This window comes from Halichoerus grypus, chromosome 12 (genome assembly GCF_964656455.1).
Source record: "Halichoerus grypus chromosome 12, mHalGry1.hap1.1, whole genome shotgun sequence".
NCBI lineage: Eukaryota > Metazoa > Chordata > Mammalia > Carnivora > Phocidae > Halichoerus > Halichoerus grypus.
The window spans coordinates 73,622,689-73,645,999 of NC_135723.1; the positions used below are offsets into that span (position 1 = coordinate 73,622,689).

Consider the following 23,311-nt stretch of genomic DNA (forward strand, 5'->3'; position numbering starts at 1 on the left):
TCTGTAACCTCTCTGAATTTCAGTTGTCATCTCTAAAATAGAGAATAATAAACGGGGCGCCTGGGTGGCTCAGTCGTTAAGCGTCTGCCTTCGGCTCAGGTCATGATCCCAGGGTCCTGGGATCGAGTCCCACATCGGGCTCCCTGCTCGGCGGGAAGCCTGCTTCTCCTTCTCCCACTCCCCCTGCTTGTGTTCCTGCTCTCACTGTGTCTCTCTCTGTCAAATAAATAAAATCTTTAAAAAAAATAAAATAAAATAAAATAAAATAGAGAATAATATTGCCTACTTTATAAGCATTTTGTGAGATTTTATAAGATTTCAATAAGTGCTTACTTCTGTCCCTGGCATTCAATATATGCTTGTTGTTGCTATTATTATTATACTTATAATAAATAATATTTTGAATATAATAAATATATAAATAATAAAATGGATCATCAATTAATAAAATAAATGAATAGTAAATAATAAAATGAAATAATACTATTTTAATCATAATCCTAAAATCTTTTTTTTTTTTTTTTTTTTTTTTAAAGATTTTATTTATTTATTTGACAGAGAGAGAGACAGCGAGAGAGGGAACACAAGCAGGGGGAGTGGGAAAGGGAGAAGCAGGCTTCCTGCCGAGCCGGGAGCCCGATGCGGGACTCGATCCTGGGACTCCAGGATCATGACCTGAGCCGAAGGCAGTTGCTTAACCAAATGAGCCACCCAGGCGCCCCCTAAAATCTTTTTCATATTCCTTGTTTGCTGTAAAATATGTTAATAGGGGGCAGACTTGCTTCCCAAGCTCTGGCTCTCTGCTCCCTGTTCCTATTGTATATAGGGCGTATAGTGGCCAAAGAGAAAAATTTATGACTTTTTGCAACTTGAGGTATTTATAGTCTTCTACACAGTTGTATTCTGGTCCTTTTCATGAAAAAAGCAATAAGAATTAAAGGTATGTTGTGTAGGTACTTCCAGTCCCCATATCTATATCTGTCACCATTAACCAAACAATGTGATACTCGTAAAAGAGTTGTTTGAAATTATATCAACAGGAGTGGTAAGTGGAATTTATTGAATTTTTAAGATTTTTTGAAACTGTTATAATACAAATTGTTTTCTCCTTAACAGATGGGCTTAGGTCATGAGCAAGGATTTGGAGCCCCCTGTTTAAAATGCAAAGAAAAATGTGAAGGATTCGAACTACACTTTTGGAGGTAATGTTTTAAAAAACTACAACCACATGAATAATTTCTGCTCTTTGACAGTGCTTCCTCAGGCAGTGGAGATTTCTTGCAAATTCTCTAGCATGGTTGCTAAGTTGTAGATCTGTCATATTCTTTTCTAAGAAATAAATAAAAAATAAATCTATACTGTCTTCCTATCATTAAGTGTGACTGAGCTAACTGGACCATAGTAACTATATTTGGAATTGTTTATTTGCTGTCCTTCATATTTCCTGAGTCTAGAATACTGAATATGTCTCTTTTCTGAGCAGCAAATAAGTTTATGGTAATCTGTCACTATTTATTATAATTATTATTCTTTTCTTAAAAATTGGTAACTTGGCACATCTTATCTGTATATTTGCAATAAATAATAAATATGGCTAATTAAGCATTCATGTGCTAGTTGTCAGGACATAGACTTGAACCTAAGGGCTCTTCAAAATTTTCAGCTATAAATTTACCACTGAGAAACTTTGAAACACTTAAATTAAAAAAATAATAATTCATCTCCATTGTCTTGGCTTGAATCAAGTGCACATACATGACAGACAACTGTTAATGGATCAAAAATGTGAATTTTGAAAACAAACAAAATGTGAATTTTGTGTAGATCTGATTTACATATTTTAAAGTGATAATATATCCTATACATCTAAAAATCGCTATTTTAAACCTGTTCTTATAAGAATATATGTTGTTCATCAATGGCTGTCAAGGACTGTAATGGTAGTTTATAAATCTGTTCAAAGTTAGAATCGGCATGTTATTGTTAGAAGAAAAAAGTTAGTCATCAACTATACATCATTAGGACGAGGAGAAATAGTCAGTCATCAACTATACATCATTAGGACGAGGAGAAAAAGTTAGTCATCAACTATACATTATTAGGACGGCAGATGCCTTGTTAGAATAAACCTCACTTGAGAACCTCTGTTCTCACAGTGAGAACCTCACTTCTGTACTGCATATTTCCATAGAAAACTCTCTAGAATAAAAAATTTCATCTGTTCTTGGGGCTGTGTACAGTGTAAGTTAAAGGAGAATGTAAACAAATAAAATTTGAGATATTAGCCTCTTTTAAAGGTTTATTTAGCAAGTTTTAGGAAACAAAGACAGTTGTTTTAAATAGTGAGGGCAACAGAAACCTCTGCTCGCCAAGAAATGACGGTACAGTTCTTTATTTGTAGGGAGCTAAAATTTTCCAGGGAGGTTTTTAATTATAAGACTTTCATGGCTCTTCCCTGTGCCCCCTTTTCAAGGGACATAGCAGTTAGGCAGCATGTCTGTCATGGTTTTGAAAGGTAAAGTCACTAGACACAAAATAGATTTCATGGATTAGACTATTTCAGCTCGGACGGCGCACACCACTTAATTGTGCTCTCAGTGGGCTGTGTAGAGAGTTGCACTGCCCTCTGCTGGGCATGGTTCTTACTGTGCAATCAAAATAATCTTTTTAGGTTGGCTATAGTTGCCAAAAACTGCTAATGACATTTTTAAAGCTTATTCCTAAGTGATAGCATCTTTTCTCTAAAGCAGAAGGTTAGTTTAGAGTAATTCTTATTTGTGCTATATTATTTTTCCTTTGCAGATCACTATAATCTGAGACTTTCAGATAAAAATGTCAGAGAAGAGCTGACTTCTGTGGCCTGAAAATCACTTTTTTGTTTTCATTTTTCCATTTACTTACCTTGGTATACTCTGAGAATTTGTTAGGAGTCATAAAAGACTAGGGTTTTGCCACAGCCTCCAGCCTCGCTTGGATTTATACAGATCGTCCAGAAGGTTACTTAGTAGTTCTGTCTTCTTCCTGGCATGAATTCGGACACATTTCTCTCTCAGAATTCTTGATAATTCCCTGACTTTTTCACCATAACTAGAAGGCGAGAGGGCAGGTGTCTTCGACTTCCAGATGAGCCATTTTTAGTATAGTCATTGAAGTAAAATATGCTAGGCCGGTTGTCCTCAGTATAATGAAGATTCCAGGTCTGGTCTAGGGCCATAGAGCTGCTGTGATTAAAATGGGACATAGAGTCCCAGGATCCTGTCCGCTGAGCTTCCTCTTCCATCTTCATGGTAACCCTTGACTTCTAGGACCCGTAGGGCTTCGTGGGGCACATTGTGAACATCAGAGCTAAGTTAATTATTCCCCACTTTTCAGCGATCTGACTTCCATGCAGCCATAGAATGGTCTTGAAAATGGATACTATTGTGTACTTCCCAATAGCTTAAGAACCTTCATTGCTTTCCCACTTGGCTTGATCCTTTAGGCAAAATGTTTGGCCTCAAACCTCAACATCTACTCCTGCTTGCTTGTCTAGTCTCCTCTCCCACTTCCCCTCCAAGCACCCTGTGCCTCAACTGCTGAGGTACATACTGTTCCCTGAAATACTTGTAGTGTTGGTTTTTTTTTTTTTTTTTTTTTTTGTATGTTTCCTTTAGCTGGAAAGACCCTACATCTTACCATCATGAAAAAAAATTCCTTCCTATTCTTGAAGTCTCAGTTCAAGCATTACCTCTGAGAACTCTTCCTTACTCCCTGTCTTAGCTCAGGCTCCCATAGCAAAATCCCATAGACTGGATGGCTGAAACAACAGAGACATATTGTCTTCTAGTTTTGGAGGCTGGAAATGCAAGAAGTTCAGTATCAGAGCATGGTTGGGTTCTGGTGAGAAACCTCTTCCTGCTCTGCAGATGGCCACCTTCTCTCTGTGTCCTCACATGTTCTCAGTGCCTGTATATGGAGAGAGAGATCTCTCTCTTCCTCTTCTTATAAAGCCACCAATCCTATCATATTAGGGCCTTACTCTTATGACCTCATTTAACTTTACCTCCCCAAAGCTCTGTCTACACATACAGTCACACTAGGGGTTAGGGCTTCAACATACGAATTGGTGGGGAGGCACAATTCAGTCCTTGGCACCCTCTTCCCTGCTTCTACACACCCCCAAGGAAAGTAAGGGGTCATTTTTGGCCTGAGCACCTTGTACACTTGTAGGAAGCCAGGAAATAAATCCTCAGACCTCACTATTCTTCACTTGGATTTCCTGCTGGCACCTTCCATTGCTAGGGACAAGGTAGCCCAAAGCTGCAGTCCTTACAGGTCAGCCTCCTAGAGCATGGCTCAGGGTACTGTGCAGAAGGGTGCAGAATGGATCTGGAGAGTGAATGAAAGAGATCCAGCAGGCATGATTGCCTGTTCAAGGTGTGTTACAACAGCTGGGAAAAAACTAAAAATGAATTCTTAGACTTATGGAAGTTTAGAGTGGAACTTGGAACTTAGCTAGTCAGACCTCATTTTTCAGATCAAAGACCTAAAACCCAAAGGAAGTTAAAATGACTTGTTTGAGCCTATTAGATATTAATAAGAAATATAATTTATGAAATTTCCTGTGGCGCACACTAATAAGCACTTATAATGATTTTCTGTTGCTGCATAACAAAATTACTACAAATTTAGCAGGTTAAAACAACACTTAGTAATGGATTCCATTTATGCTTTAGGCCAGAAATCAAGGCAGGCTTAGCTGGATTCTCTGCTTAGGATTTCAAAAGGCTGAAATCAGGTTTTGGCCAGGTTGGGCTCTAATCTGAAAACTGGGGTTAGAATTTGCTTCTAGACTCATTTGTGATGTTGGTAGAATTCCTTTCCTTCATTTCCTGTGGTTGTAGGTTGTCCCTGTTTCTTTGCCAGCTGTCAGTCAGGGACTGTTCCCAGCTTCTAGAAGCCACCCACATTCCTTGGCATAGGGCCACCCCTGCCTTCAGAGTCACTGACAGTGCTTAGAATCCTTTCTATGCCTTAAATCTCTCCGGCTTCCTCTTCTGCGCCCAGCCAGAGAAAATTTGTTTTTAAAGGGCTCATGTGATTAGATTTGGCACACCTGGATAATCTCCCTTTGTCATATGTAGTAACATAATCATGAGGGTGACACCAGAGGGTGCAGGTCAAAGGGGCCCGTCTTAGAATTCTGCTTACCACAACACTTCATGTCCCTGATTGTAACTAATCTTCATAATACCCTTTGAGGTAAGTGGTAGTATTCCATTTTATATATGAAAAATCAAAGGTTTAGGGAAATTAAATGACTTACCAGAGGCATGGCTTATAGATGGCAGAGCTCAAATTTGGACCCAAAGCTTGCCAAAACCTTCCTCATCACCACCTTTTACATGCAGAACAGAAATTAGAACCCATGTTCACGTGCTCATGATCAGTGAACTTTGGGGGCTGCATTAGGCTGTCTTCTCTACAGTGTGGTGCTTTTGTGACATATATGTCTTTGTGGACAATGATGCTTTAACTGTGAGCTCTGTCTTTCTTCACTGCATCAATAATGACAAGACTAGAGAAAAATAAAAGGTTGAGGATGCCTGATACTTACTAAATAAGAGCTGTTGTCTTCTGGACACACTTCCAAGTAATATCTAGAGCTAACATATTTATGAGATATTAAGACACACACCCAAGATTTTGAGTTTATAGTCAGTCATTTCATTTTGAAAGTAGTATCATTAGGATAATAGTTATTCATCATATAAGTAATAGAATTAGTCTTTTATCTTTGATAAATCCTTCTAATAAGATAGTAGTATTTTGTAAGAAAAGTGTTACTTGAATATAGCATACATCTGTCCAGAGAATTTCTGATTGGTTTAGGGCTGGCTGAAAACTAAAAATTTCCCACCATAAATGGATTAATCCTTGTGTGGAATCCTGTAACAGAGGCCCACACTTAAGTCCATATAAGTATATCCCTGTTATAAAACGGCAGCTTCCAACCGTTTTAAAATATGGTTTGTAGCAGTGCCATGACCATACCTTTAAATCACTGTGAATACGGGCAGTATGTCAAAGCACTCCAGTTGCTACTACTTGCCTTGTAAAAATAATATTTTTTACGAAGAGTGATACAAAAATAATTTCCCTTTGGGCGGGGATGAAAGATAGTTTCTTGACTGCTTTCAGCGTGAAACTGTAAATCTGTTTATTTTTTTGAGACAGTGCTTTTGCTAAATTTTGGTATACCCTCTCCTGGATTTAACTCAAGAAATCCAAAGTTGAAATGTAAAAATATGAGTGTACAGTTTCGATTTGTTATGCACATTAACCTTGTGTATGTGCTAACACCCTAAACTTTTTTGTACAAAGAACTTTTTAATACAAATAACCCTACTCCCCCATAACTTAGAGCTTCCCAGCCTATCAGATTACATTTGCATCTTTTTTTAGAAGTCATAAAAAAGACCCTTTTAAATAAACTTAATTCTGAATTCACTTCTTTCTTCCCCAATTTTTATTAACATTAACAATTTTGTTAACTTTTATTAACATCCTATGGAGAATTTGAGAAGTGCTCTATAGGAAAGACAGGTTAGAAGATTTAGAGATTTGGCAACTGTGCTAAGTATGGTAACTGACTTATAACTCCCTTAAAAACTGCTATCAAATTGGTATAGCTCATATAAATGTAGTAAACAAGCTGTTTGCATCTTTCATCAAAAGTTACTGGTGAAGCATCTGAGGAAAGATATTAAACAAACCTGACAAACATAGCCCCAGCACATGGGTACTGTGCTCACCCATGCCATTTTTGTTTTGTTTTAGGTTGGCATAAAATCAATTTTTTTAAAGTTCTTCATTTTCTTAAGAATAGAATAGAATCTGGGTTATTTTAGGTTGAAATTAATTATGTAATAAATGTCCTACTCATTCTCATGCCTTTTCTTGGGTACCAAGATAATGATATCCTTTGCTCCCCTGATTCCTCAACAAAATTTTCCTTTCAATAAACTTATTGGCTATCTTCCTAATGACTTTAAAAGTTCTTAAAAGAGGGTGCCTAGGTGGCTTAGTCGGTTAAGTGTCAGACTCTTGATTTTGGCGCAGGTCATGATCTCGGGGTCGTGAGATCCAGCCCCACACTGGGCTCCACGCTCTGCGCAGTCTGCTGGAGATGCTCTCTCCCTCTGTCCCTCCCCTGCTGACGTGTGTTCTCTCTCTCTCTCTCAAATAAATAAATACTTAAAAAAAAATAAAATAAATAAAAGTTCTTAAAAGATATTTGTAAAATATCTTGGCACCTGGCCCAGATTTATAGGTTTCTTTCTTGAACGGTGGTTTGTCGCTAGCCCTTTTTATTTTAGAAATGGAGCTCTAGGGTAAAGGGTCTCTAAGGGACGTGGTCACTCCAGCTGCTTAGTGATGACAACTTGAACTGAAAGAACCATTCCACCCTCTTGAGTCATATTCTCGCCAAGTGTTCTGTTACTGCTTTGCCACCATGCTGCAGCGAGGATGCAGATGAGGTTTATAATGTATCTGTGATTTTAAAAGCTATCATGAATCAGTTCATGGGTTTTCCGCACTTAGAAAACTGAAAACTTCTTTTTCCCTCATCAACTGCTGCTATTGGTGTATTGTTTTAACCTGATTTTACCTACTTAATAAAGGTATGTTGGGTGGGGGACAGGGTGGATGGGGAAATTAGATATTCTCAGAATGTAAATCTTCCAAGAATAGCCAGGACACATAATAAGAAAAAGTAGAGAGATGGCTCTTGTATCATTGGTTAATATACCTTTTTATATATAATACTTTCATAGTAAATAGAACTTATTCTACAGCTTGTCACAGTGCATGCTTTAGAAACCAGCAGACTTTATTTCACATGCTTTTTTTGTCTTTCAAATTCTAAAATCTAACTCCCCTTATTTTATGGTGCACATGTTGTTCTGGTGTAGAACTGGATAATAAACATTTCCAAAGGAAGTCATATCCTTCATCACATATCCTTGTAACTTTATTAACTCCCTTCTTTAGTTAATCACTTTGCTGACTATTCGGATGCATGACATAGTTCACAGCCATATAAGGATCTATTTATCTATATTAAGAACTAACTTCCCAGCCCTAAAGAACTAAAGTCTCAGGAAGGTCTGATTTTAAACTTGAACCAAAAGCAATGTGATAGTTTTATGGATAATTATATTGTTTTTGTTAACTGAAGAACAAGAATGAAGAACATACTGTAGTAGAATAATATGCTCCTTTCCACGGGATGGGAGTATGAGATAACCAGATGTAAGAGTCTTTTATAGCTGAACTAGAATATGCAAACTCTTCAGCACATTCTTACCAAATAAAGATTTCTAACCAATGTGTGCACGAGGAAATTAGTTTGCCTCCCCACCCCCCATATCTCTGACTCTGTTTCTCTCTCTCTCTGGGACTGCACGAGTCAAATCTAGTATTTTTAGTTTGCATACCTCACCTTAAGAAAACAAAACACAAAAATCTATAATTATTTAATAATTTGTTATTTGGCAAAGAGATTCATTTAAGAATTTTTAGTTGTTTTTTCCTAATTTAGTAATGTAGAGAAATCCAATTTATTAATTTTAAATCCAGAAAACTTACTAAACTCTTACTGATGTTAATACATTTTTATATGATCAGTCATAGCGTCTGTGATTAACAGCAGTTTAGTTTCTCCTTTTCTGATGAATCCTTATAACTTCAATTTCTTTGATTTTTCTTACTGCTCTGATTAGTACCCACAGGACTGTGTGAGTGAAGTGATGGCAAGGTTGCTTTCTTGCTAAAATGAATGCACTGAGTATGATGTATGTTGAGTGTGGGTTTTTTTTCCCAGAAACCCTTCCTAAAATTCTGTCTAGTTTCCTTCTGGAGCTAAAACTACTAAGCAAAATGTAGTCAGAAGAGATGTTAAAATGTATTGAAATATATTGAATGCATTTTTTCCCCTGCATCTTATAAGAAGCAAACATTTGTTTTATTAGTTTCTGCTATTTTTATTTTCCTTCCATGTTCTTTAGTCTTATTCTCCATTTTTCATAACTTCCTGAGTTGAACTTACTCATATTATTCTCTTGTCCTTCTAACTTGAGCATGTTAGCTATGCCTTTTCTCCTAAGCACCCCCTCAGTTTTGTTCTGCATTTCAAGAAGTAATAGTTTTGTTTTCTTTTTTCCTTAAAATGTTATTTGGTTTAATTTCTATTGTGATTGTTTGTTTCAATATTGAATTTTTTAGGAGTCTTTCAAAAGTACTTTCTAGTTACTTTTATTAAAATTATGTTCAGTTAGCCAACATATAGTACATTATTAGTTTTTGATGTAGTTTTCAATGATTCATTAGTTGCATATAACACCCAGCGCTCATCACAACACGTGCCCTCCTTAATACCCATCACCTGGCTACCCCCTTCCCCCACCATTCTCCCTTCTATAACCCTCAGTTTGTTTCCTGGAGTCCATAGTCTCTCATGGTTTGTCTCCCTCCCTGATTTCTTCCTTTTTTGCTGTTGATTTCTAACATAATTATATTCTGTTCAAATAATGTGGTTGATGGTGATTCCTTGGGCATTTCTTGAGACTTGGTCTATCAGTATGTGTTCAGTTTCCTGAAGTGTTTCAAATGTTCACAAAAAGAAGTATTCTTCAGTCACTGGATAGGATATTTTTTATGTGTCTGCTTGATCAGGATTATTGTGTTATTCAAATCTTTATTTCTAATTTTTTAGTGTTACTATAATGAGTTTGTCTATTTCTTAAAATTCTGTTATTTTTGCTTATATATTTTGAGTAGCTTATTAAGCTATATTAATTTTAGACCTGTTACATCATAGAGGTGATTTTAAACTTCTGTCACTATGTAGTGATTCTCTTTAATACTCAGTAAAGGAAAAAGCATTAAAGTCTAAAGTGTACGATATTAATATAAGTATCTAACTTACTTTTTGTTGGAATTTGCCTGATGTATCTTTTTGCATCCTTATGCTTTCATCCTTTCTTTGTCTTTAAATTTTAAGTGTCTCTTCCAAGTAGCATATAGTTCGATTTTGTTGTATTATTCAGTCTGAAATTCTTTGTCTTTTAACTGGAGCACTGAGTCCATTTATTGTGACTATTGGTATATTTGGATTATGTTAACCGTCTTACAATTTGTGCTTTCTACATGTCCTAATCTTCTAAGTTTCTTTATTCTCCTCTTATTGCCTTCTGTTTAATTACTTGCATTTTATATCATCATTCCATTTTCTCTAAGTTTAGAAATTATATGTAATATTTCCTTCTTTAGTTATCTAGTTAGTTTAATATGCATGCTTAACAACGTCTAATGTTAATCTAGATCTTCACTATCTTCCTGAACAATGTAAGGATATTACAATGTTTTTTTTTAAATTCTCAGACTCCTCCCTCTAATTTATATGCTATCATTGCCCTATATTTACTTCCAGCTTATGTTTTTAACACCACAAAGTCTCTCTACTTCTCTGTTTTCCTCGGTCACCTCTTCCAGCTTCTGCTTCTCTGCCAGACTCCTTCCTGAGTCCTCACCTCTTCCCTGTACTCTTGCCCAGGAGATGAAAGTGATCTGTTCAATTTATATGCAAATGTGTCATTCCCTGACTCCCAAATTTATATTTTCTACCAGGCTACAGTTTTTAACACCAGATCTACATATCCTACAATCTACTTGATATCTTTACCCTGTTTTGTAGGCATTTCAAACTTCAGTAGTTGAATTTTGGAGAACTTTGATCAGCCTTCCCCCCAACTACCTCAAATCTGTTCTTCTTTTATATTTACTCTCTTAATAAGTTACGTTCCTTCTACCAGCTTACTCATCCTGAAAACCTGGGTTCATTTTCTGGCAGATTGGGCCTTCCCTTTACCATCACTACGTCCACAGCAACCACAAAATTTAGTCAGTTTTACCTTCGAGGAGATCTTAAATCTGTTCTTGTTTTTCCATCTCCACTGTTAAATACTGTAGTTCAAGCTATAACACATCTTACCTAGACCACAAAAATAACCATCCAAAATATAAATTCCACTTGCAAAGTAGTGATCCCTGTTACTTTGCAAACTGGATGCACCATTGACATGTTAATCGGTCTCCCTCCTTCCAATTATGTCTACCCCAATCCATTCTCATATAATAGGTGGTACAGTTTTGAGAATGATAGATCTAATCATGTTAGTCCATTACCTAAAAGCCTTCAGTGCCTCCTGCTTATTCTTACAGTAAAAACCAAATCCTTTAATGTGTCCTACGAGTCCCTGCATGATCTTATGCCTCCCTCCCTCTCCAACCTTGTCACTCCCCATTTATTTACCTCACTGCAGTCCCGCCAGCCCTCTCTGATCATGGGACCTAAGGGCACAAGCTCTTTCCTAAGTCAGGACCACCACACATACTCTTTCTACCCAGTGTTTGGAGGTTTTTCTTCTCTTTCTTTACCCCATCTCAAGTACACGCACACACACTTCATACTTGTTTCATTATCCCTCAGATCTCAACCTAAATGTTAGTTTCTTATGGAGTAATATTTTTATGGAGTCCTTTCCTCACCAATTCCAAGTCAAAATTAGGCCTTGTCAAATGACGTATCCTGTACTTTTCTTTACTATCACAAATGCAATTATAGGGTGTATCAATCTAAGTACATTGCTATAGTGCTCGCTTCGGCAGCACATATACTAAGTACATTGCTATAAGCTAAGCCAAGTACTATATATAAGCTAAGTACATTGCTAAGCACATGGACGTTTGTGTATGTTGCATGAAAGAATGATTACCTGCTAGGCCAGATTGGGGAAGGGGGACATTTCATTTAGTGGTATCTTTTGTTTCATTGCTCTGAAAGTCCAAAGACTTTCATCTATCTGGTTTTTTATACATATGAAAGCACATAGTAAGTGGTCACTAAGTGTTTGAAGAAATAAAGGGAAAGGAAAGGAAGAGAAAGGAAACAGGAAATGAGAAAGGAAAGGAAAGGAAATTAGCAAGGGGACAGGAAAGGAAATGAGGAAAGCTGAAGCTGCATCTAGGATTATAGTCCTTGATCAGAAAAGTTATATCAACCTCCGTCTCACTTAGAAAAAACCCAAAAACAAAAAACTTAGGTAATGGCTATGAAATGTTACCATGCAATAAAATATGAAACCTCTTGCTGTAATAGTATTTTGGTGATTTTATTTACTTGTTGATTTAAGAAAATGAGGAATACCAGATGAGGTTTTGCTCAGATATGCTCCCTTGAGCATACACTTTTTAATTAAGACCTAAGTTTTTGAAGTCTTAAAATGTGAAGGTACATTTTTATGTTTCCTTGCTTAAATTTATGCATAGCTACTTGGAATCCCCCCACGCAATAGCTTGCCTTTCTATACCATTATATGGAATGTGTATAAAAGTATTTTATAAACTATAAATGTATGAGTATGCTTACTTATTTATTAGGTATAATTAGTTATTGTCAACTTATTTCCAAAATTATAGAAAAATATGTCGTAACTGCAAGTGTGGCCAAGAAGAGCATGATGTCCTCTTGAGCAATGAAGAGGATCGAAAAGTGGGAAAACTTTTTGAAGACACCAAATATACCACCCTGATTGCAAAGCTAAAATCAGATGGAATTCCCATGTATAAACGTAATGTTATGATACTGACCAATCCAGTTGCTGCCAAGAAGAATGTCTCCATCAATACAGTTACCTATGAATGGGCTCCTCCTGTCCAGAATCAGGCATTGGTAAATAATAAGGGGAAGGGCAGTCTCTTTGTTAAAGTTCGGGGGCTACTTCTTTAGGGCAGTCCCTTTAGTGACCTAATCAACCTCAAGTCTCTTGTTTTTCTGGGGTTCCTATTACTTTGACTTTCAACTCCTATTGGTTTTTGAAAGTAAAATTAGATACCTCATAGAATTTTCCTGACTACTCAGGTATGTTAACCTTTTTCAGGGAATGGTCTGACATTCTTAATACTTACATGAAAAACAGATGTTTTGTATATATCTAGTAACTTCTAGCTTACTCTTGAGAAGATATCTCTTAAGATAGCAAAGAATATCTGAAAGAATAGAATTTCTATCATTTTTTCTTTTTTCTTTTTTCTTTTTTTAAAGATTTTATTTATTTATTTGACAGAGAGAGACACAGCAAGAGAGGGAACACAAGCAGGGGGAGTAGAAGAGGGAGAAGCAGGCTTCCTGCAGAGCAGGGAGCCCGATGCGGGGCTCGATCCCAGGACCCTGGGATCATGACCTGAACTGAAGGCAGACGCTTAACGACTGAGCCACCCAGGCGCCCCTCTATCATTTTTTTCAAAACTCAAAAAATGTTCAACAGTATACTTTACTGTGTAAGGCAAAAAAACAAAAACAAAAAAACAATAAACCCAGTAATTTTGTGTCAAACTCCTTTTACTGTTATAACAACCAAATATGACATTTGGATTTCTTTTAAGAAGATGAGTTAAGTCATTCAAGTGAATCTTACGATAATATCTTTTTTGTATAATGATAAAAATGCTGCTGATCCATAGGCCATTCTAAACATTTAAACATGCCTTCTAAAAATTTGTGTTCCCTTGCAATTATACATCTGTGTATATAGCACAGGTAAACATTAGTAACTGAAATCTTCTTATAAACTAAAAACAAAGGTTTAATTTCATGGAGAAAAATGTATTTATTTTTACTGAACTAAATCTATTTACAGTACCTTTTGTGATGGTGTTAACATCTGAAGATATTTATATTTTAAAGACTGTTACAAATGGATAAAACCCCCTTCTTTCTTAAATAATTTGCTTCCGATGTGTGTTATGAAATATTGCTTGTCTGATGGCCAAGGCATCTCGCGGTTAACGCTGGTCTCCCTGGGGCCCAGGCCAGGCGGTACATGCAGATGCTGCCCACGGAGAAGCAGCCGGTGGCAGGCTCAGAGGGGGCGCAGTACCGAAAGAAACAGTTGGCAAAGCAGCTCCCCGCACACGACCAGGACCCTTGCAAGTGCCATGAGTTGTCCCCCAAGGAGGTGAAGGAGATGGAACAGTTTGTGAAGAAATACAAGAGCGAAGCTCTGGGAGTAGGAGATGTCAGACTTCCCCGTGAGATAGATGCTCAAGGCCCCAACCGGATGTACAGCCCTAGTGGGGATAGAAGCACCACAGCAGCCGTGGGGGCCACGGAGGACAAATCGGCCGAGCACAGAACTCCATATGTAAGTACAGAGCTCCTGGCGTTGGCCCAGCTGGTCTATTTTTACAGGTTCTTTCCCGTTCTTTGAACATTTGGAGGGGGGGGCGGCATTCCTGTGTTTCCAAAAGGAGTAAGTGAAGGAAATAAATTAAAATTCAGTCAAGGTTTATTTTAGCGAATCATGTTTGTGACCTCTATCTAAAGCTGAGCTTTCTGATTATCTGTTGCCAAGGATAATTGTGAGTTTTATGTATACACGGTAGTTAGCATGGGTGTCATGCTGGAATACAACGTGCTCCTCTAGAATCTGCTTCTAAACATAATTTTGGTGTTAATTGTTTATTTCTTCCCATAAACAAGAATAACGTATGCTTAGGTTAATTCAGTTTTGCTTGTGAGAACATGCCTAAAATTCATAATTCAAATTTATGTGGATATACAGTTGACCCTGAAAAACATGGGTTTGAACTGTGCGGGTCCACTTATACACAGATTTTTTTTTTTTTATCAATACAGTATAGTACTGTAAATGTATTTTCTCTTTCATATGATTTTTTTTTTAAAGATTTTATTTATTTATTTGACAGAGAGAGAGAGAGAGAGCAGGAACACAAGCAGGGGGAGTGGGAGAGGGAGAAGCAGGCTTCCCGCTGAGCAGGGAGCCCGATGTGGGGCTCGATCCCAGGACCCTGGGATCATGACCTGAGCCGAAGGCAGATGCGTAATGACTGAGCCACCCAGGTGCCCCCCGTATGATTTTCTTAATAATAATTTCTTTTTTCTAGCTTACTTTATTCTAAGAATTCAGTATATAATATAACATACAAAATATGTGTGAATCAACTATGTTATTAGTAAGGCTTCAGATCAATAGTAGACAATTAGTTAAGTTTTGAGAAGGTCAAAAGTTATATGTAGATTTTTGATTGTGTATGGGGTCAGCACCCCTTACCCCTGTGTTGTTCAAGGGTCAACTATATAGTCAATCTTATTTTTAAAAAAATCTCCCTTAGAGAGGGAAATTGAAGTCTTTTTTTATACCTTGAAAGTAAAAGAGAATTGTGATACAGATGAACAAAACATAAGGGCTAAACTTAGTGTAATATAGTTCTCGTAGATACAATTGGCACGTTAACCAATAAGGCTTAGTCCTTTTAAAAATAAAAGAGAAAAGGTACTAATAAGCTCTAAGGTAACATTTTGAGAGAACCACTTAAAAATTATGGTGAAAATTATTGTTGCCCTTTTTCTGTAAGAGACTTGATTCAGGAAACAGTGCTCCGTTACCAGCAGGGCACAAGAATTAGGTTTGAAGATCCCGGAGAAAGCCTAGAAATTCCATTTCCCGGAAGTATTGACATCTTATCGTCTCCGTGGACGAATTACTAATTTTAGTAGGAATTCTTTCCCTTGGAAGTTGTTTCTCTGAATTCCTACGACACTAAATGCCAGTCTTAACGATGACATATTGTTTTGGACGGCTTCCCTTTCAGTCCTGCTACTGCTGCAAACAGAGTATGAAGGAGGGTGACCCAGCCATCTACGCTGAAAGGGCCGGCTATGATAAACTGTGGCACCCAGCTTGTTTCGTGTGCAGTACCTGCCACGAGCTCCTGGTCGACATGATTTATTTCTGGAAGAATGGGAAGCTGTACTGTGGCAGACATTACTGTGACAGTGAGAAACCGCGATGTGCTGGCTGCGATGAGGTATGTTGTCCGCGGCTCCCGCAGGCAGGCTCCTTCTGGTGTCCCCATAGAGTCCGTCCCCTGACCATCCTCACCAGGCTGTCCTGGCAGAAAGCCCACATGAATTCACCAAGCATCAGTCTCTTTCTTTACATGCAGAGTTGAGTGGGAAAAGAACTTTTAACTTCAGTCATTCGGAGAGTGTCCGTGTTAACTGTGTTGACAATGCAAGACTGTCTAGGAACACAGAAGAGTGATTTGGACTAAACTAAATAATAACCTGAGTTTAAACATTAGGCTATTTTCAGACTTTGAGCCCAGGAAGGTGGGTTGATTTTACTTATGGATCTAAATCCCTTATTGGTCTACAGAACCTGGCTTTGTCATCTATAGCAAAAAGGAAAATACATGATTCCTCTTATTTTTGCCCTCTTCCCAGTTGATATTCAGCAATGAGTACACCCAGGCAGAAAACCAAAATTGGCATTTGAAACACTTCTGCTGCTTTGACTGTGACAACATCCTAGCTGGGGAAATATACGTGATGGTCAATGACAAGCCCGTGTGCAAGCCCTGCTATGTGAAGAATCATGCTGTGGTAAGAAGCATCCTGGGGTATGGTTGCTTGACCTGCTGCAGGACTTGACACTCTGCCTTTATTTAAGCCAATGAGAAACAGAAAGGACTATGCTTAAGTAGGAAACCTGCGATTCCTGCCATAGGGTGTTAAAATCCAGGTAACTCAGAAACAGTAATATGCATTGACTGTGAGCCACCTCAAGATTTCTATCTGTACAGTTTACACTATAGATTAGAAGTGCTACTTAGTCATCAAATCCCCACTAAAAAAAGTTTTTTAATGGGAATGAGATTGATTGGTTCTCATCGTACAGATCATGGTCCATTTACATTAAGATTTTTTAGGAGCTGTTTGCATTCTTTAGCTGTTTGAGTGTTTATGGTTTCTGTTCATGTTCCTAGAGCCCCCCACTGTGGCTTCATTTTTTTTTTTTTTTTTAAACCTGGAGATTGTACAATGCCTGTTTCTTAAACCCTCATTGAATTGATTGACTATAACAAAATTTGACCTGTGTATTTAGATTTATTTGTATCAGCCAAACATTCAAATATTTAATGTGAGAGTATATTTTTTTCTTGGCTCTACCCTGCTTACACAGAGCTGCTATTGCATAATGGCCAAGAGATAAGCAATTTAGATAAAGGGTAGATAAAGAAAGTTGACCATATATAGTCAAGTTCTTAATCCAAGGGATATTAAAATGATAGACATTTACTTCTTTATAAGCAGGAAAATATGTACTTAAGTTCCCCAGAGCTATCACATAAAGCAGGCTCCTGGCTAAGGAACACAGTGACGTGTTTATATCATTCTAGGGGTGCGGTACTATGCGAATAAGGTAACAAGTTTTGATGCCAGTGCCAGTTTTCAACCTTTATCCATTCGCTGAGTATAATTCGTCATTTTCTGTCAATTCTGCCTCATCCATAAATCTCAGATCCTCACAGTTACAACTATACTCTACTTCAGACCTTTATTTTTTATCATTTGGATTATTGTAGTGCCCTCAAATTTGGTCTCCCCACTTCCATTCTTCATCTTGTCCAAAGCCACCTTCCATAATGATGGAAGATAAATCTTTCTGAGATGCAAACCTAATCATTAAGCCTTTGCTTAACAGATCCAGCCCCTTCTTGCCTGTTCTACTAGTTACCCAACCCAAATCATATTCAACAAGTTACTCATTTTCTAGTTTACGCACCATTCTTGGTCTTCTACTCACACTAACTCCTTTGTCTCATGCACCCATTCCCCGTTTCACCTGACCGTGTATGTTCCCCCAGACTGTATGTTCCCCCAGACTCAGTTGGAGGCAAGCTTTTTCAGAATACCTTTCTTGATTTTTTTTTTTCCGCCCCAAGTTCCACCCCTTTTTCTCTGGCTAGGATGCCTCTCTGTGCTCCCATGGGGCACATCTGTGTGTAATTAATACCACCCTTCTGTCTCCTCCCCTAGACTATAAGCAGCTGGTGGATAGAGCTTGCCTTTTTATTTCCATGCCCTCAGTGTCTGCCCTTAGGAAATGTTCAAGTGACTTCTTTGTCTTCTAATATTTCTCATTTGCTTTGGGATCAACATGGGCCTCCTTATACCTGGGAAAAGGATAATGAATCACCATGTGACCTAGTACATAATTTAGTTAAAAACCGCTTCTCTAAATATTATTGCTACAGTTTCTTTAAAGGTAGATGGTTATCATAATGTGTATTTTATTGTAGGGTTGTGTGACCTTGGTCTCAAGGACTAGGATGCAAATTCCATGCAGGCAGGGAATTTTGTCTGTTTTGTTTTCTATTTCTAACACTGGAACAACACAGTAGATACTGAATAAATACTGAATAAAGCTTTAAACAAATGAAGCTGCTTTAGGTAACTGTTACAAGCTTCTCTTCATTACATTGTAACTAACCAATAGAGAGGAATACCCAGAGATATTATTAAAACACAGAAAATTTGTAAATTATTTAGCTTTATAATGTGGCATGATTTCTTTTAGAAAGTTTACTTTCCCAGTAAGGTGTACTATTGCCCTTTCTATAAAATTAAAATGAACAACTCTCTCCATTGCCTGCACAAACCAGCTAATGGCAGAAAGAGCTATCCATGCCACATACTAAATGATGTAAAATTTTGAAGATTGTCTAGTTCAGGGTATCAATCTGCTTAGATCTTTTAATCTTCAAACAAATTGTTTGTAGACCTGAAGGCAAGAACTCAAAACAGGGAATTTCTGTGGGGGGAAAAAATAACTTAGAAAGAGGATAGTGGGAAATACACTTAGTTTGTCTCTGAATGGTCTCTGGAATTCTGGTCTCAAATGCCCACCCCCCTGAGTTCACATCTCTGAGACTTCACAGGAACCTCCTGCCAGAGAGCTCATTACAATAAGTGTTGTTAGTTTTTTCACACTGTGTATACAAATAAACTAAAAGAAGTAGGAGAAACTGAAGGAAATCAGAACGAATTGAAATATTAGAAGTTTAAGAACCCAGAAAAAATCAAATGCCAGGCAGAAAGTGGTAAAGCACATCATGTCCCAGACCTTAATGAGGCCTAGGCAACTTTCAGATTTATAAAGAATTAGGGGCAGTAAGTTTTAGCTGGGACTATATGTCAGACTTTGGGATGAATGACAAATTACTAGCAAAACTAAATTATATGAAACCACAAACCCTAAATTCCTATACCATTCAGGGTGTTCATTAGTTTCTTTTTTTTTAACCTAAGCAACTTCTTTAATTTTACATATAATTGAATTGTAGTTATCTCTTTTTTAAAATCACAAAAATATGAGTTTCAAAAGATATAAAAAGATCCACAAGTATTGTTAGAGGGCCGAGATAAAGAAGATAGGTCATGGTCGAAAAGCATGGTCTAAAAGCAATTTTTTCAAAAAAAAAAATGTGAAATGCTCCTATTTTATACAAAAAAAGTTTAAAACATTGAAAAATTAATATGAAACAGAAAACTGCAAAGGACAACATTCTAAATATAAATCTACAAAATATGAATATATGCAAAAGCAATTGCTTGCATGATACAGCTACAAATTAAGAGCACATTTGCAATTAAAACACCCATTTTTGTTGTATTCAGGAATAGCGGTGTATTCATCATGGAAAGAGAATATCTCCCTTGCTTCTCGGGAAACACTAGGTAGACATGACATGGGAATTAAGCAGCTATAATCTCTGTAATTAGAAGCCATGTAGCTCTAAAAAGTATGGAAAGTTGGGGCACCTGGGTGGCTCAGTAGGTTAAGTGTCCAACTCTTGATTTCGGCTCAGGTCATGATCTCAGGGTCGTGAGATTGAGCCCACCTCGGCCTCGGCTCCACACTGGGCATGGAGCCTACTCAATATTCTCTCTCTCTCCCTCTCCCTCTCTCTTTCTCTCTCTCTCTCAAACATAAATAAAATCTAAAAAAGAAAAAGCATAGAAAGTATGTTGCATGTTTGAAGTAGATATTTGTAACAAGGCCTCACTTCACACTTCACATCCTAAACCAGTTTCCCCACTGAATAGCAGCCACATTTTAAGGTCTTTTCAAGTAAGGATGCTCAGGCTGAATGACCTATCCAGGTCAATTTGTTGCTTTATCTACTTGTTATTAAATACTTAAAAACTTTAGATAGTCACATTCATTCAGAATATGCACAAACAAGAAGACCTGTGGACTGTCTAGTGTTTTAGAAGTTTTATAGGGTAGTTTTGTTTTTTGCTAAAATATTGAGGATTATTCATTTATTTTCTTTATATACCTGTTCAGCTAAAGAAGAAAATCATGTGTGTTTGTGGATGTGTGTGTGTGCTGTATACTTATTTGTACATAACATACACTGAATTCCACAGAGAATAAAGTATTAATGTTTTACAATATTAGATTATACATAAATTATGACTTAGAACAGAAGCCAATTAACTACAAGTTATATTTTTAGTGCAAACTAATTATTCTCAAACACTGTCAGTATTTTTAATGAGTCCTTAATTATTTTGAACATGATTTTCATTTCATACTGTCTAGAAATTAGTGATGTTAATAATCTCATGTGTCAGAGGTAAGACTAGTAAAATTACTACTTCAAAGCTTTAATGAGTGAGGAAAAATCTTTTTTAAGACTATTTTTTTAAGAGCAATATTAGGTTTACAACAAAGTTGAGAGGAAGACACAGCAATTTCCCATATAACCCCTACACTTACACATATATAACGTCACTCACCTGAATGCTACATTTTTTACCAAAGATTAATCTACATCCACATATCATAATCACCCAAAGTACACAGTTCACCTCAGGGTTCATTCTTGGTGTTGTACATTGTGTGGGTTTGGACAAAGGTATAGAATGGGCAAATGACATATACCCATCATTATAATATTTTAGAGCATATTTTCACTGCCCTAAATGTCCTCTGTTCTCTACCCATTCCTCTCTCCCACCTCCCTATCCCACCACTGGCAACCACTAATCTTGTTATTTTCTCCATAGTTTTGCCTTTGCCAGAACATCATATAGTTGGAAGCATACAGTATGTTGCTTTTTTAGATTGGCTTCTTTCTCTTAGCAATGTGCATTTAAAGTTCCTCCATGTCTTTTCATGGTTTGATAGCTCCTATCGTTTTTTTAGCACTGGTTAATACTCCATTGTCTGGACGTACCACAGTGTATGTATCCCTTTACTAGCTGACGGATATCTTGTTTGCTTCCAAATTTTGGCAGTTATGAATAAGGATTCTCTGAATAACAATGTGCAAGTTTTTGTGGGCATAAGTTTTCAGCTCCTTTAGGTAAATACCAAGGAGCACAATTTTGGATTATATGATGAAAGTATGTTTAGTTTTCTAAGAAACTGCTAAACGGTCTCCCAAAGTGGCTATACATTTTGCATTCCCACCAATAATGAATGAGAGTTCCTGTTGTTCCACATCTTCACCAGCATTTGGTATTATAGGAAAAATCATAAAACTTCTTTATAATTACTAAAATAGAATACACTGGAATGAAACTGCTTTGAAACTTGCCATCAAGACTTTCTGCTTCAAACACCATGGGGATATCCTGTAAGCACCAAATCACCTGTTCGGTCTTCACCTGTTATTTCTCATAGTGCTCAGCCTATAGACGCCCATTAACAGTGGTTGCCTAAAAGGATTAACCAGAAGGTCACTCTCAGTTACATATTTTTGAGGTGGTCATTCTCAGTTTAATTTACCATCTGAAAGAAAGGTATTGTTTGTTCTAACATGAAAATATTACCATCACAGTTTGATCTCTCATCCTCTTCTCTTATTTGTGTAATCGACTTAACAGGTATGTCAAGGATGCCACAATGCCATTGACCCTGAAGTGCAGCGGGTGACCTACAACAATTTCAGCTGGCATGCGTCCACAGAGTGCTTTTTGTGTTCGTGCTGCAGCAAGTGTCTCATTGGGCAGAAGTTCATGCCAGTAGAAGGGATGGTTTTCTGTTCAGTGGAGTGTAAGAAGATGATGTCTTAAGAGGAAAGTACCAAGCAATATTGAGCCATGGCTATCCTAAATGGTCTGCATTTCTACTGTAAAATGCAATTTGGAAAAATAAATGGAAAAAAAGAAACTGTAAAGGAAACCAGGAGATTTTGTTCAGTATCTTTCTTTGCTGTTTTTCCTTATCAATTTTTTTCATCTCAATTTTTAAAACCTGCTTTAAGCATTTGATTTTTAAAACAGTAAAGAATTTTATCTTTCCTTAGCTTTCCACATGTAAAATCTTGGAGGTGGAAGCTTGGGTTTAATTAATCTTCATATGCCCATCCCCCTGTGCCAAACAAAAAGTATATATATATATGAACACTTAAAAATTAGTGTGCTGAAATGGAAAGATGCACATTGCTAGTTCTATATTCTTCTTCCGCTCTTGTGTAAAATGAAAGGAAATTAAACTTGCCCTAATGCCAAGGCTCTGTGTTTATTGCCTTATCTTATTCACTGAACTTTGTAGTGATACTCAGTGAATTCTTTTGACAAAGAAAAGAGAAACGCAGCAGAGTACAGAGAGCTGTTATTCTAATGCCTTTGCTCTTTTCTCATTTAGGCAGAGGTAGCTTTATTGCATTTCTCTCTTTTTTTTTTTTTTTAACTTGCCTTACCTCGCAGCATTCTCTTTGTAAGCTGTTGACCTCTATCTGTGGCCTTAAATACTTTATTGTCACATGTGGCATCCGCTTTTTACTTCTGTAGATGATTTCTGGCTTGGACATAAAAGTCAAGCCATTCATTTATGTTTTCAATCCAAAGAACATGTATACTTTTTGTACCCAAGAAACTATAACTTGTACTGATTGCACTTGCCTACCATGGTTTGGATAGATTTTTTTTTTTTTTGCATGAACTTATTTTCTAATGGATACTGTCGTGTATGGTGCTTCTAAACCTGTTCAAGGGTATATATCAAATGTCTTCTTTGCCTATATACTTCCATCCTTAGATATTTCTAATGTTTATTTTTCCCTATATACTTCCATATATAGCTATGCACTATAAAAATGAAACTGAATGAATGATACGTATATTCAAAATAAAGTCTCTTTCACCTCTGCAATTGTACCTTTATTCTTCATAGCCTTTCCCTTAGAGAACAACAAAAAACTCCATCTGCAGTTGAGCATTTGTCACAGCAGGGGGCGTTGTCTCCACAGATAAAGCCTCAAACAATAATAAAAGCTGTTTCTGACAAGACAGCTTTTCGTTATGATGAAGGGATACATTTTATGAAACTTTTTTTTTTTTTTTTTTTTTTGGAGAGAGAGAATCTCAAGCAGGCTCCACACTCAA

At 37.0% G+C, this 23,311-nt stretch overlaps 1 protein-coding gene across 4 annotated transcripts in view; it reads left to right on the forward strand.

Annotated features, from left to right (window-relative positions):
• The window catches only part of TES (testin LIM domain protein), a 46,961-nt gene extending 23,883 nt beyond the window's left edge, over positions 1-23,078 (forward strand). For all 4 annotated transcript variants that reach the window (XM_036103942.2, XM_036103943.2, XM_036103940.2 and 1 more), the window contains 6 exons: positions 1,117-1,202; positions 12,523-12,775; positions 13,914-14,246; positions 15,718-15,933; positions 16,352-16,510; positions 21,809-23,078. In XM_036103942.2, coding sequence (XP_035959835.1) covers positions 1,117-1,202; positions 12,523-12,775; positions 13,914-14,246; positions 15,718-15,933; positions 16,352-16,510; positions 21,809-21,997 — 1,236 coding nt within the window. In that variant the 3' untranslated portion in view covers positions 21,998-23,078. The remainder of the gene's footprint in view (positions 1-1,116; positions 1,203-12,522; positions 12,776-13,913; positions 14,247-15,717; positions 15,934-16,351; positions 16,511-21,808) is intronic.
• Positions 23,079-23,311: the final 233 nt, after the last annotated feature.